Here is a 15,492-nt window from a genome sequence, read left to right on the forward strand (position 1 = left end):
GTGAAACACTGCAACACAGCGCACGGTGACACAACAAAATGTGTACTCTGCTTTTAACAATACCCCTGAGTGAGCAGTGGGCAGCCATGACAGGCGCTCGGGGAGCAGTGTGTGGGGACGGTGCTTTACTCAGTGTCACCTTGGCGGATCGGGATTCGAACCGGCAACTTCTGATTACGGGGCCGCTTCCTTAATCGCTAGGCCACCACTGTCCCCCATATCACATTGATAAGTAAATAAAAATAAATACAAAATAATGGTTTTCTACACCATATTACCCATGTTCAAAGGGCCATGTCTTTATTGGGTGGCAATCAATAGCCCTAAAAAAATTGGTCTGCCTGATTTATGGTCTGGACTGTTATTAAAAAGTGTAACGAAGCAACAAAAACATACTTTTTTTTATTAAATAATAAGAGCCCATCTGCAGCACAGATTCACCGCATCCTTCTGGGATGTAACTGCCTGGACCCTCACAGCACCTTTTCAAGCACGCAGAGTGAATGTGAACATACTAAACACTAGGGGTGTGTATTGGCGATTAGCTCACAATATGACACATATCTCAATATGCTTATATCACGATATACTGTGACACAGTACACATTACGATATTGTACAGTTCACTGTAAAATGTAAAAAACACTTCATCTCTGCTGACCTCACTAAGGAACACGCTCGAGAGCACCACCCAGTGGACTAAACTTGTACACAATAATATCGATATTTTGATGTCCCTGTGTCGATATCACCACATATAAAATATCACGATATATTGCCTTATCAATATTTCTAAAAACCCCTACAACATACATATCTAATGTTCAAATTCTAGGTCAACAACCAATAGTTTGAAAAAATATATTCTAATGTATCAAAAACAGTGTATAGTTCATTTGTTCGTTTTTAATAGGCCCATTAAACCAATGGCCCGTAATGTAAGTACCTTAAAATGACAAATTAATTTATACTAAATTTACTAGCTCAGCCGGTTGGGCTGATCGGTAATTCCAAAGAAGAAGAAGAAAAAAATAACACATTTGGCTAAAACGCGTGAAAAAAAAAAAAAAAAAACAGAATAAATTGAGGTCAGTGCAAAACCTCCAAATGGCGTTAATTAGCGTTAATTAGCGAGATGCTACGCAAACTCACCTGGAAATGAGGTGAAAGAAAGAAAAAAAAAAAAGTTTACAGAGTTCAACTTCATAAATTAGGGACGATGTGTGTTCGGAACCACAAGGGGTCTAGCAGCGCCGCTAAGCTCCCGTCACCCCCCCCGGCCGGGGCTCGAACCGCGTTCCGCCTGTATTTCTCGACGCTTCGGCCGCAACAAAGACCCGCGGCCGAAGGCGACCGCGCCGCGCGGGGCCGACTCCCTCCGCCTCCGCCCGCTGACAGCGGGCTGCTCTTGACAGGTAGCGCGGACGCTGGCGAGCTAGCCGCCGTTAGCCGGTCCCTCTCTCGCCGGGCGGAACACAAAGAACTTAGTGGAGAAGCGGTCTTCGGCAGAGAGAGAAAAAAAACTCGCTAGCTAACCGGCTAACCGGGAGTTGAGCGCGGAGCCGCGCTGTCAGCGGCGGGCGGCGGGCGTCGGGGCGCCGGCGACACCTGTAGCGGCGTCCGGTCGGCGAGTGTCGCCCCGTCGAACAAAAGAGGTACCTGTGGGACGTGCGCGTTGAGGCCGGCGGGAGCCGTTAGCCGCGCGGCTAACGGGCTAGCCGGGCGCCGAAGAAAAAGAACCGGGGCTCCTTACATGCTTGTGCTCCTCCGAACTGGGCTTGTTTCTGAGTGAGGATCTAGTCCTGGATGAGATGAAGGGACTGCACGGCTTGGGCTGGGAGCTCTTTCTCGTGTTCACCATGGTTTCCCCCCCCCCGGTGTCGGCTTGTCTCGGGTCTGTCACGGCTCCTCTTTTTTTTTTTTTTTTTTTTTTTTGGTCGTGTTGACTGCCTCAGCTGTTGTAGCGTCGGGACGCCATTTCTCTCGCTCGCGTTCGCCGGCGCGCTCCCCCTACTGGCGCCAGACGGGGACGCGCCCGACTTCCGCTTGGCCGCGGCGACGAGGTCCGGGACTCGAATGCGGTGGCGGCCTTCCAGCCGGCTGTGTCCAGTCGAGGCTCAAACGTTCAATACCCTGCCCGTTTCATCAAACCACTGCCACATAAAATAACTCCAGTTAGCATACATACAATATTTTTTTGTACCTACAGTACAGTCCAAAAGTTTGGACACCTTCTCATTCAATGTGTTTTCTTTATTTTCATGACCATTTACGTTGGTAGATTCTCACTGAAGGCATCAAAACTACGAATGAACACATGTGGAGTTATCTGCCATTTTTTGGTCTCACAAATTGTACAGTAATGCCTCACCATATAGGAAGTATTTTTGACTTAAGGGCATGTCACACAACAAGAACTTCATCTTAGGAATAAAATTGTATACTTTTTAATTTAATTAATTGTGAATATCTTATTTTTGCTGGCTACAAATCACAAATAACAATAGTATCCACAAACCCAACAATATAACTATGGGGCAGCAGTAGCCTAGCGGTTGAGGAAGCGGCCCCGTAATCAGAAGGTTCAAATCCCGAACCACTAAGGTGCCGTCCCCACACACTGCTCCTCGGGTGCCTGTCATAGCTGCTCACTGCTCACCAAGGGTGATGGTTAAAAGCAGAGAACACATTTTGTTGTGTCATCGTATGCTGTGCTGCAGTGTTTCACAATGACGATCACTTTACTTTCTTTCAAAAAAAAAAAAAAACACATGAATGAGCAACAATACATGGGAGAATTGGCCACAAAGCATAATGTGCCAAAACAATTTTGTTCCCATTCTATGAAATGAGACCAAAGTGTCATTTAAAAAATATGATGCAGTTTAAATTTGCAATGTACAGAAGTATATATTTAACCTTACATTTTCACTTTACATATGAAATTACATTTTGTGCACTTTTGTATATGTATATGCGTCCAACCCAGCATGGTAAACGGGGAGGTTTCATCAGGAAGGGCAGCCAGTGTAACTATTTTGCCAGGTCAGACAGCCAAGACTGATTAGCCAAAGGACGGGGGAAAAAACACAACTGAAAATGAAGTGATTGTCATTGTGATACACTGCAACACAGCACACGATGACACAACAAAATGTGTCCTCTGCCTTTTACCCGTCATCCTTGGTGAGCAGTGGGCAGCCATGACAGGCGCCCAGGGAGCAGTGTGTGGGGACGGTACCTTGCTCAGTGGCACCTTGGCGGATCGGGATTCCTTATGATTACGGGGCGGCTTCCTTAACCACTAGGCCACCACTGCCCCAACAACTGTTCAAAAGTTTAGAAAAGTCTTAGTCTTTCATTAGAAAAAATTGTTTGGTGCATCAATAAGATGTCTAATGGGTGAAATCTCATACATGTCCATACATGTTTTAAATGACATACTATAAATAACCCAAAATGACGGAATATCTGCATACAAGTACCTTTATCAGCAGCAAAGGCTTCACTGAGATGTCTTTGTGATACTAAATTTGTTCTCCGTCTTGCTACTGGTTGGGACAGCCCACCTTAGCCCCCTCGGTCTGCACTGAGAATCCACAGGAGATATGTCCATGTTCCAACTAGGTTTCCTCACAACTCTCCAATGATGGCACCTGCAGCATCAACCATGTTTAATCGCTGCACTCTTACTACAAAACCAGTACCCGTTTTCTTTTTGTATGGGCATGACTGTTTTCCTGTAATTACTACAGGAAGGAATTAGGTTGTGAAATACAGGGTAATGATGAGGATACTGATACTGTTAATTCAGGAAGCAGCCTTAAAGAAAATTTCTCACGAGTCAGTTTAACAACACAGAGGAACAAAAGCACCTATTGGTGAGGTCCTTAAGCATCAGAACTCAACCTGTAATTTACAACACTGATTCTTAAGCTCAGCTACTGTGTGTTCATCATTGTTTTAGTTTTTTTAAATAATTCCTGAAAATAATTTTTTTTCCATAATATTTTCAATATATTTTTTTAAATGGATCAATAATTAATGTCAATACTTTATCATTTTATGCTTGCTATTTTTGTTATATTCCACTGTTCATTGGAAAATTGTGTTGAGCCGTATTTGCCCCCAGGATGTCACTTGGGTGTTGAGGAGTTCATCATTTTCAAGAAGGTATTCTGTGTCTCTCACCAATGAAAATGACAAAATAATCTGTATTAGAATAGTTTGCAAAAGTCAATTCATCATAGCATCGTAGTATTTTGGGTCTGAATATGTAAATATATTTCATTTACCCTCCAGCTCTGCAGCGAATAGACTGAATGACATCTTCATGTTAAAATCACTTCCCTTGGAAAATGTGTACCAAGAGGTCAAGGGGTGTTTTCTGGGCGTGTACCTTTTTGCTGTGGGAAAATATCAAATTGCACTAAAGAGGCTCTGACTTAAGTTGCAGATTAGAACTCGCACAACAACAGGCATAATTTCAAACTAGTGCTGCAGCCATATAACAGAGGAAATGTTTTCACACTGGGCCTTACGGCTATAGAGGACTACAGGTCCAATATGACAAACACATGCCATTTGCTTTCATTGAAACTTGAAATAAATTGGAATAAAGACCCGGTATCCCTCAATGTATTTAAAGTTTTGCTGCCTTACATCGCAGAGGGTTAAAGGAGCTGTCTATGGTGCTGATCACAAGAGTTTATTGGCTTATGAAAGGCCAAGATGTGAGGGTTTTTTTTTCTTTTGGTTATTATGAATGACAGGTCGGTGTCTGGAGTGTTACACACAAGCCAGTGCAGCACATAAAAATTAACTTGGTTTAAGACTGCTAAAAATAAAATGACCATAATCTATGCACGATTTTGCATTGCAGGTACCAAAATAACTAGATCTGTACACAAGATGGGATGGTAATGCTCATTGATAAATCAGCTCTTGCACGATCAAAGTTTATCAAAGGGATGAATCCTGAATAAAATTAGCTAAACAGTTTAGTATAAAGGTTCTTTGTACTCTGGAGGCTTTAGCTTTTATCATATCCTTTTTTATTAAGCTCTAAAGTCTTTTTTTTTTTTTTTTGAGTAGATGCTTGCCTATGAACCTGCGGGCCGAGGATTTGGCCAGTGGGGGGCTACGTGATCGTGTGAAAGTCGGTGCCAGCCTGGCTGACGTGGACCCTATGAACCTCGACACCTCAGTGAGTTTAATGTTGTTATAAGCACACTCGTTTTATCCCTTTTTATTTGAACAAGACTGAAATAGCTGAAGCAGACTGAGGAGTGTTCAGCATGGGCCTTCAAATCTACTCTAGTCTCTAGACCGAACAGCAGTAGCGATTTTACTAAAAGTGTTTTACTCTAACAGGTTACGTTTGACAGTGTTGGAGGCCTTGGAAATCACATCAAGGCTTTGAAAGAGATGGTGGTTTTCCCACTTTAAAATCCAACCTCCAAGGTAAGTAATATGTAAACTAATATGCTAAATTGTATGCACATTTGCGTAAGATCAACAGATCTTCATTTTGTAATTATGACTGTTATGTTCAGTATTGTGATGTCTTGAAATGTCTTTTTTTTTTCTTCTTTCTTGTTTTCACCATTTTATCTCCTTTTTCTCATCCATGCAGAGACTGTCTCTTCTATGTTTATGGCGCAGGCGCTGGCCAGTGAGTATAGCAAAATGCGGCGGGGTAGGACGTGATAAGTAGGGGAGAAAAAGCCAGAACAATGTTCCTATAGAATACAGCACTTTACCGACCTCGGCACAAGGCTAACAAAGTGCTGTATGTGGAGAGTGGCATCGTAAGGAGCTGCACCCTCAGGGAGTGTAAAGAGTACTGAATCTATAGAAAGATGGACTTATGGGACACGAATAGCTGCCCAGACTTACAGGACATGGAGAATAAAGGGTGGAGGGTTCAACAGTAAAATAATAGGAAAACCATTAAGAAACCATTGGTAGAGATAAACCTCTCATGGCAACCTGTGGGAAGGACATCTAACCCTGCTGAAAACCTTAAGCTTGACATCTCGTTTCATGTTGAATGGTTTACAGGCTTATGGACTGGATGTGGGCAGGGCTGGATGCTGGAACACGTGTTGTGGGAAGAAAATAGAAGTGCAGGGACCTGGTTTTCAGGATTAATTTTCCCTCAAAATGTTTGCATTGTTATAGAAACAATAGGGCTTTTTTAAGATTCATTGTTTCCATGTATTATTTTCTATTCCTTTTTTGTTCCTGTTTAACAATCTTCCAAAGCTCATCTATTTGCATATACTTCGCCAGCACAGCAGTAAGAACATTCAGACCGCTAGAAAATGTTGTGTATTTAAACATGTATACTTAAAATAGTGCCAGAGTTATGTCATCCCTTTCAGCCATGATAAAAAAATAAAACCATCATCCATTATGGTTCCATTTTACAACAAAATAAAATGCCAGAGGGAGACAGATACTCTTAGCCTATATGAATCAACCTCCGTAAGTTGAATCATGCAGATTGAAAACATCTGTCTTTCCAAATAATTAAAGAGCTGGCAGAACATACTAGAAACATAAATTTTATTTAAAAAACTGTAAATGTGAATATTGTTATTTCAGAGGTTGTAATAGTAATATATGTTATTTAACATATGTTTTAATCAAAATAATAACTTATTTTGGTAGAAGAAATTATTGAACCATTAGCATTTAAACAGCAGAGGTTGCTATGCATAAGGCTGCTGTTTAATTAGTTCAGTAATTTAATAAAATACATTAATAAGCTGTGTAGTTCCAAATCAAATTAATGTCACCAAGTATAAAGTTATAATGTTTTTGGTGTCAAACCATCATCAGCTTGAGTGGTGGTAGCCTAACACCAGAGGTCACAGGTTCAAACCTGTTGGACACCGTTGTGTCCCTGAGCAAGACCCTTAACCCCGAGTGTCTCCAGGGTGGGACTCTCCCTGTAACTACTGATTGTAAGGTACTCTGGATAAGGGCGTCTGATAAATGTAAATGTAATCAGTTGTCCCCGAAAATCGGACTCACATACACAAAGTGACAACAGTGATGAAACGGCTTTTCAAGAGAATTAGTGTTCATCCCTTTCAAGAAATTGTCACGTTGCAGTCAGGTTTCCAATAAGGGTGTTGATCAATTATAATTGATGCATCGTGATGCAGACATGTACGATTCTGTGTCAATGCAGTGCAGAATACTGCAGAACACCACACTGAGACCTGTGGCAAGTGCGGCACATCAAGCTCAATTCAGGTCCCATGACATGAACATTTCACTTTGTGAGATTATTGTCACGCTGGTTTGACATGGCGAGGCAGTTGATCTTCAATGATGACTGGACATGACGAAGAAGAAGGAGGCATACGAATGATGTCAAGAAACAGGGGTTTAATACAAGATCAACAGGACAGGGGAGACATCCAGTAACATGTAACAATGACCCAATGGTGAACAGGGCAGCTTTATACAATCTTACACAGGTGACCACGATCAGGAAACATTACACAGGGCATGAAAGTTTGCCCCCTCACTTCTATAGGCCGCTCTCCTTCTCGTCCTGCCTCTCTCTCCTCATTATCAATTAACGCTTCAGACACAGTGAGAAATCCTGGGGAAATCTCGTTGTGGGATATTGGCTCAAAGTGGCTGTAATTCTGCACCAAGGCTTTCGGAAAGGAAAAAGGCTCACGCTGCTACTCTCTGAACCAGGGGGGTAGTAGCCTAGTGGGTAACACACTCGCCTATGGACCAGAAGACCCTGGTTCAAATCCCACTTACTACCATTGTGTCCCTGAGCAAGACACTTAACCCTGAGTGTCTCCAGGGGGGGACTGTCCCTGTAAATACTGATTGTAAGTCGCTCTGGATAAGGGCGTGTGATAAATGCTGTAAATGTAAATGAACCACAGGCCTGCTTTGACTGCGTGTACGCTGCTGGCCACCAGGTGGCAGTACTGCACTTGCAGTGGAGCAACTCGCTTTGCTTTCATTTAAACTCAGGAACTTTTTTACGTTTTAAACATAAAACACTGTACTTTCTTTTACTTAAATTAAATCTTGTGGAATGTGGAAAGAATGAGAGTGCTGTTCCAGTTTTGTAGTACCAAGATGGAAATGAACTCTGGAAGTGATTGGGGGCAGGGTCTGGAGGTGCCCCCAAACCCCCCGCGCCCCCATCACCAGCAAAGCCAGTGCTGCCTGTCGGGCAATTTATAATATGGTGAAAAGTTCAGGCGGAGCGCAGCGTGGCCGTAAACAGACACACTGCGGGCCGTAAAAAGAAACGCCGCCGGGCACCTCGCGGCCCAGGAGGGAAAGGGGGCCAGTTTGAACAAAGAGTGAACATGACAGTCGTGATAAGGTTGTGTCTGACCGATGCACGTGGACACATGTACACACGCACCCTCACAATATCGAACACACACACACACACACACACACAGGCGCACACCTCATATGTTGCTAGCCTTAGTGATTGGGAACAGATGTGTTCCAGCTGTTTGGCATCAGCGCTGCGGCGAAAGCCCTCAGTCGCACCATTTCACTGCGTGCCGCCCCTGTTCCTCTCGTTCAAAAGTTCTTCGGGGCACATTTGAGACGCCTCCGCAGAAAGGACTGGCGCGGAAAAGGCCCTGTGGTCGCCGTGGCCGCACTGACTGCTCACGCGCCGCATGATCTGTAGAGCTCCTCAGCTGAGTCAGTGGAGGGTTCCTTCCTTCCAGGCTCTTCCATTTACATTTTACAATATTTATCAGACGCTCTTATCCAGAGCACCTTACAATCAGTACAGTCCTGGAGACACTCAGGGTCAGAAAAAGACACGTTGCGGCATTTGTTCAGATTACAATATTTCAGGAGAAATTCCAAGAGGCTTTTTGCTCTAATGAATGAATTCAGAATACCAAAAATACTTCAGTAGGGCTTTTTATGGGCTTTCTACAGAGATTTTTGTAACCAAGGCAACTGTGGTAGAGGATAACACTATGGTGAAAAAAACCTTGAGATGACTGAAGTATGACTATGTATTTCTCGGTCTGTAAGTAAGTAAGTAAATAAGCTTTATTATCATTCCATCCATATGAATAGTACACAGCGAGGATGAAAAACTGACCATACGTGCAACGTAGAAAACTACAGAATGCAGCACTCAGACAAATCAACAGTAAGGGTAAATGGGGGGGTATCTGATATTTATTAATATATCAAAGTTCACAAATACTTAATTATAGGAATAGACAAGAGAAAAGACAAAAGTAGTGCAACAAGACTACCTTAAATGTGCAGAGAATGTGAACAGAAATAACCACGTTATTTCTGCAAATGTAGCCGCTGTGCCAGTGTTGCAGTGTGAGGGCAGTATTCAGGTAGGTATGACAAAGTAATGTGTCAACATTTTGCCCTTTCACAACTGTTGGGGGGGTGGCTTACGGTGCAGTGATACCAGTGTGGTGGGGGCAGCAGGGATTCTAGTTACATTACACCGTAACATATCACACTAGAGAAATGTCTCGCAGAGCTCTAGTGGTGTGTTAAAGAAATCTATCACACTTTCTCAAATCAAATATTACAGAGGGGGTCAGAATAACCAACCGTAGACCTCGTGGCAGCTGATTATGGACGCCACTCTGAGAGCTGGCCAGTTCTCCTCGGACTCAGTTCTCCTTCAACTGCTAGATGGCAGCACAACGTAAGGCCATAAAGGACCCTTCGTGACAGACACTGCTTGTCATGGGGCAGTGGTGGCCTAGCGGTTAAGGAAGCACAATCAGAAGGTTGCCGGTTCGAATCCCGAGCCGCTGAGGTGCCACTGAGCAAAAGCACCGTCCCCACACGCTGCTCCCCAGGCGCCTGTCATGACTGCACACCAAGGGTGATGGTTAAATGCAGAGGACACATTTCGTCGTGTCACCGCGTGCTGTGCTGCGGGCTGCACAAGTATTGGACTCGATGTATAACCGCTGTCAAAAAATATCTTTATGATCAAAAATATCGAATTAAACATCATCCAGATTTAACATGCAGATCACTGCATACCTGCTTTTTTTCCCCATCAGACACCACAGTACGGGCGATCCACATGCAATTTACCATAAAAACGTACAACACTTCTGCAAGGCTCATGCCTCCTGAAAGTGACCCTTCACCCCAGCTCCAAACCAATCACTACTATGAGCCCGCCGCCACCCTCCCGTAACCCAAGCAGGGGAGTGGGGCAGGAGAACGTCAAGTTCGCAGGTTATCGTGTCGGCCGGCACGTAAGTGTGTGCAGGAGGCGGGGAGCGAGGCAGGAAAACACACACGCAGCACCTGCTGCGAGGCCGCGGCCAAGCGGCGCGACCCCTGAATGTCAGGCGCGTCCATCGCGCTTTATTAAGCGCCCGCGGGAACATGCGCCAAAATAGAACGTTCGCGAGGCCCTGGGTGTCCGGTTTTAATGTGCACGTATCGATTTGAATGTTGCGTCCGTGGACGGTCACGTCACAGGCCAGGCTACTCGGACCTGAACTTTTTGTCTGTGGGTTGCGGTTATTGAATATATACAGTATGGGCTAAAAGATGGGACACACCTTCTCATTCAATGTGTTTTCTTTATTTTCATTCTCACTGAAGGCATCAACATTATGAATGAACACATGTGGAGTTATGTACTTAACAAAAAAAGGTGAAATAACTGAAAACATGTTTTATATTCTAGTTTCTTTGCTCTGGTTACTGCTTTGCACACTCTTGGCATTCTCTCGATGAGCTTCAAGAGGTCGTCACCTGAAATGCTTTTCCAACAGTCTTGAAGGAGTTCCCAGAGGTGTTTAGCACTTGTTGGCCCCTTTGCCTTCACTCTGCGGTCCAGCTCACCCCAAACCATCTCGATTGGGTTCAGGTCCGGTGACTGTGTCTGGTGATACTGATAATGCCCTGTGTGCATACTATTTCCATGTAAATGCTGGAGTATGCAAGCACTAAGCACTAAGCTGGCTTTAAAATCCTCTGATGTACTATTCACACAAAAAAGTTGAATTACTGCCCATGCTTGAATCCATTGTAGCTAGCACATGGACTCTTCACATACAAGGTGCAGTTACTCTGGAAATGTGTAAAGTTGAGAGGAAAATCTACATAATTTGAAGGTGAACTGAAATCTATTACTTCAAACCTTTATTTTGGACAGAAACATTCTTCTGTATATTTAAAATGGTGTACATGCTTCTCTTTAACAAACACGTACACCTGTAATCTCGTGGCAGTATGGAATCAGTTGCAGACCACATGCTGTAGCCTGATCCTTTGGCCGAGTTTCAAATGGTTCACCACACCACAGCAGGATGCATTAATATGAAGCTCTTGATACAAAGCGCTCCCTCTGAAAGCTATCGACCTCATCCATAAAACTCAACAGCAGGCCACCGCAAATCTCCTCAGAGAGGGGAGGGGGAAAAAAAACACAGCGTCTCAAGGATCCGATATAGGAACTTAACCAGACAGATGTAACCCAACCTGCCTAAAACTCCTATGAAGTGATTGAGAGGACCTGGCAAGAGCCCCATTTATTGTCCAAGGCTCTAACTTTATGTGTTTATGTGTGTTAGCGGCTGTGTGGTCAAGGGGAAAACTGAAGAGGTTCCTGGAAAAGAATTAAGATCTAATAATCTCTGAGACAATCTATATGCATCTATAAAAACTATACAGGGAGGTGTAGTAAAGGCAGCAGTAAAAATCATGTCACACATTACAGCTTGGCTAATATTTTCTGAGATATATATAATCTATCTATATTTATCTGTCAAATTCTCTATTAATTATTCATTTTCATCATTCCTGCTTTATGGGGTAAGGAATATACATATATATGAACAAACAAACAAACATTTAATTATATATATATATAATTAAACTTAAAATTAAAGAATAAAAAAAAAATCTAACTGACTGTCAAGGATCAGCATCAATTGCAGTGATACACTATACAGTAAAGTATCGTGTAGTTATGCACCTCCACTGATCTACACCACAAGCAGCAAGGGTTGTCAGGTCCGTAGGTCTGGACACATGGTTCTACCACAGCTAACCATGCCCACATTGCGCCATCTGTTCAAAATGCCTTGCAGAGTAAAAATAATTATGATTATGACAGTGAAACACCAGGCACATGAGCCCAACAATAAAATCATAAGAAGTGCATTTGACACCTGACAGTCCCCCCCATGAAATCCATTTCCCACACGTTGAGCATGCACATGCATTCAGCACACACACGGACAAGAAGCTCCTGAAAAAGACAGTCAAGCGTTTGACAGGCGTGGCCACAGGATTGAATTCCTGCTCTTTTGGGATCCCCTTTTTTCCACCCCGATCTTGTCCTGTAAGCTGTTGTATGGTGCGGCTGGAGATGAAGCTGTAGGGCTGTAGCCCCGTGAACACGTGGGAGACATTTGGTTCGCCACGGTGTAACGCATTGCAGCTGCGAACTGAACATGATGGATGGAGAGCTGAGTGTATCGGAGTGCTGAGGAGTTAAAAAAAAAAAATGAACAAGATGTCCCTTTTCTCAGGAATGTCCCATAAGCGCTCTTAAAGGACAAGAACTCTTCGAGCACTAACCTCAGCATAAGGCATTCCCATAAAATATGTGTTTGTTTCACGCAACTTGGCTTTGCAGCTCTTACTTGTCTCTTTGTAAATCCTGGCCTGAGCTTTCAGAACGATTTACAGCAATTGACAGTAATGTCGGTGTAATTGGTCTGGGTCTGTCCGGAGGATGAGGATGTCATTTTTGCTTGCCAGCTAGTGATGATGGCTGTGAAATTGTCTACCCTGAATCCTGCCAAAGCCAAAGATCTGTATTCATGCAGTAAAGACTTCGCGGTGAAAAGGAAAATGTCGGTTCGCACTTTTAAGGATGCTATTTTCGACCTGGAGCTGAAGCGCGGGGCTTGTTCACTAGTGTAAGGTAAAGCATCCTAAGGATTTACATAAATAGATACAAGAAAGAATGAATGGCTTGGTCATCTTGAAGGACAAAGACAAACTAACTACTGTTTTAGATGGTGTGTGGTTATTCCTGTCACCCAGAACACGATCTTAAATGACCTTTTTATGAATGGGAAGAGCTGATGATTGACAGATCCCATGCACGATCACTCTGGAGGATTGTGCCAGTTCAAAAATAATGCCCTGAGCATTCTAGAAATTCTTACACTATGTTTACTTTGTTTTACCAGTCGGAGCATGTCACTGCTGCTTACCTGACTGACTGACATTGTACTTTTAGTTGTACGTCATCTTTCAGCGTAGAAGATGTAGGGTGGTAGTAGCCTAGTGGGTAACACACTCGCCTATGAACCAGAAGACCCGGGTTCGAATCCCACTTACTACCATTGTGTCCCTGAGCAAGACACTTAACCCTAAATTGCTCCAGGGAGACTGTCCCTGTAACTACTGATTGTAAGTCGCTCTGGATAAGGGCGTCTGATAAATGCTGTAAATGTAAGATAAATATTTCAGGCATTTTAAAATAAAATTTTTTCATAATACTTTTTTTTTTTATAAATGGGTACATTAATGCTGTACAAAGTGTTATGTAGTTACCAACTAATAGAACAACAGTGACATCAAATGTAGCACAGCGTGATATATTATGCTTACTTTATTATATTGTCTTAATTACAGTATAATGTAAAAACTGATCCACTCACAACTTTTCAAGAATCCTACAACTTTTTTATTGCTAAACAGAAACCGCAAAACTATGTCATACAACTTTGTTATCTAGTATTTAAAAATATGTCTACATACGTACATACATAAATATATATAGATATACACATATATATATATAAAGAGCAAGAAAATTCATTTTAAGTGCCTAACAAACAAAACTGAATCAATGCCATGGCTTTTCCTTCCCTTATTGACAGAGCTGGTCAACAGGGCCCAGGAAATCTCCAGGAAAGCCAAGAGTATTAGGTTCCAGACCACAGCTGGATGCTCCAAAGCTGGGGGTGTTCAGGTCCTACTCTTCCGTCTGAAGAAAGAGGGCAGAAAGCACACATAACTTCCCAGTTTTAACATGGCATAGCAAGAATGCTTAATCCCTGATGCACGTTATGGAGATGGAAGGAAAGAAAGGACTTCTCTTTTTATTTCTCTGATGCTGTTATGCAGCAATGAAGATCCGATTGGTCTTCAGAACGACACGTTTCATTGATTATTCTCTATAAGCAAAATCTATTCCAAATGTTTGAATCATCAGTCTGTTCTCCTTCATTTAAACGAGACCCACATTCTTACCTGTGTCAGTCCCTAAACGCCCTGACCCAGCCCGTATAGCCTGGGGGACTGGTAATCCCCGGCCTTGAAACAACAAAACCCTCAATGCAGCCCAGCCCAGCCCCATTCACAACCCCCCTGCTTCCCCACCACCACCTTTACCACCCAGGACAGGGTCTGCTGGAGCAGGACAGGCAAGGGAGAAGGACCCTGCTGCTGTTTTTGCTTCTGAGAGCTCTGGTTCCTATCAGCCCACTGAAGCCAATCAGATTGGGCGGGTGCGGAAGGGGTGGTGGTGGGGGGGGGCTGGTTCAGGTTTCATGGCCACGCTCCACTCCCATGCTGCAATAACAAGACTGACATCAATAACAAACCTTCATAGAAAATCAGGTCAGTGGAAAAAAATGCAATGAAGCCTTCTCTGACCTCCCCACACCCCACCGTGTTTTCCAAAGACTTGAGCACATCCACCCGATTAAGCTGGATTCATAAATCCCGCGAATCCAAACAAGTGTTTTCGGCGTGACGCTGTGGAAATGTGACAGACATTGAGAAGTTCAATGTGGCTCTCCATCTGAGCAGAGTGGTCAACCGCCCTACTTGTTTCTTAATTGAAAACAGCCTCGCCGAAGGAGCAAACAACCAATGGCTGATCGGCGCCTCTCGGATGAAAAGGAGGGGAAAAGAAACATTGCGGACCGCCCGCCTCAACCGATCCGTGAACATTTTTTTCCCCCCTCCCAGATTTCATTGGAATGTTGTCAGGGCTTTAGCCCGTAGCGTGGCCACGCTTCATCCTTTTAATTAAGAAGAATGCCTGCCCTCTGGGCCGCTGTCAGCCCAGCGGGCCTATAATTAAAGTCAATTAGCTCATCAACTTTAGATAGAGCTAAGCGCTGTTTACTCAACATGGACTAATTGTGCGGCAGATGGCAAGCATGGTTAGGAGAGACGGGGCTAGAAGGGAGGTCTGCTGGAAGGGTGTGTGGGTAATAAGACTTTTCCAGGGGTAATTCCAGAAAATGTTATTGGAGATTACCTGAGCTAATGACACAGCGCCCGAGGACCAGGAAGTGAGACTTGGGGTCTACCACCTAAACCTGAGTTGACATTTTTGTTCATGTACCGGTGAGTGTATGAGGGTGTGCTTCATGGTGAGTGCATTACATGGAATATATCTGCCACCTCAGAAATGTTAATCGAATCTCATGCCGA

General features: G+C 43.6%; 1 protein-coding gene and 1 long non-coding RNA gene across 5 annotated transcripts in view; one reads left to right on the top strand and one right to left on the bottom strand.

Moving 5' to 3' along the window:
- Positions 1–1,920, bottom strand: part of atad2b (ATPase family AAA domain containing 2B) — a 59,971-nt gene extending 58,051 nt beyond the window's left edge. For all 4 annotated transcript variants that reach the window (XR_003742361.1, XM_028953365.1, XM_028953364.1 and 1 more), the window contains exon 1: positions 1,754–1,920. Coding sequence is in view for 3 of the 4 variants with exons in the window: in XM_028953365.1 (XP_028809198.1) it covers positions 1,754–1,861 (108 nt within the window). In the remaining variant the exon portion in view is untranslated. The remainder of the gene's footprint in view (positions 1–1,753) is intronic.
- LOC114763600 (uncharacterized) lies at positions 1,307–5,541 on the top strand. Its single transcript, XR_003742362.1, has 3 exons — positions 1,307–1,415; positions 5,095–5,206; positions 5,374–5,541. It is a non-coding gene; the product is annotated as an uncharacterized LOC114763600 (long non-coding RNA).
- The last annotated feature ends 9,951 nt before the right edge of the window (positions 5,542–15,492 follow it).

The sequence above is a fragment of the Denticeps clupeoides genome, chromosome 14 (genome assembly GCF_900700375.1).
Source record: "Denticeps clupeoides chromosome 14, fDenClu1.1, whole genome shotgun sequence".
Taxonomy (NCBI): Eukaryota; Metazoa; Chordata; class Actinopteri; order Clupeiformes; family Denticipitidae; genus Denticeps; species Denticeps clupeoides.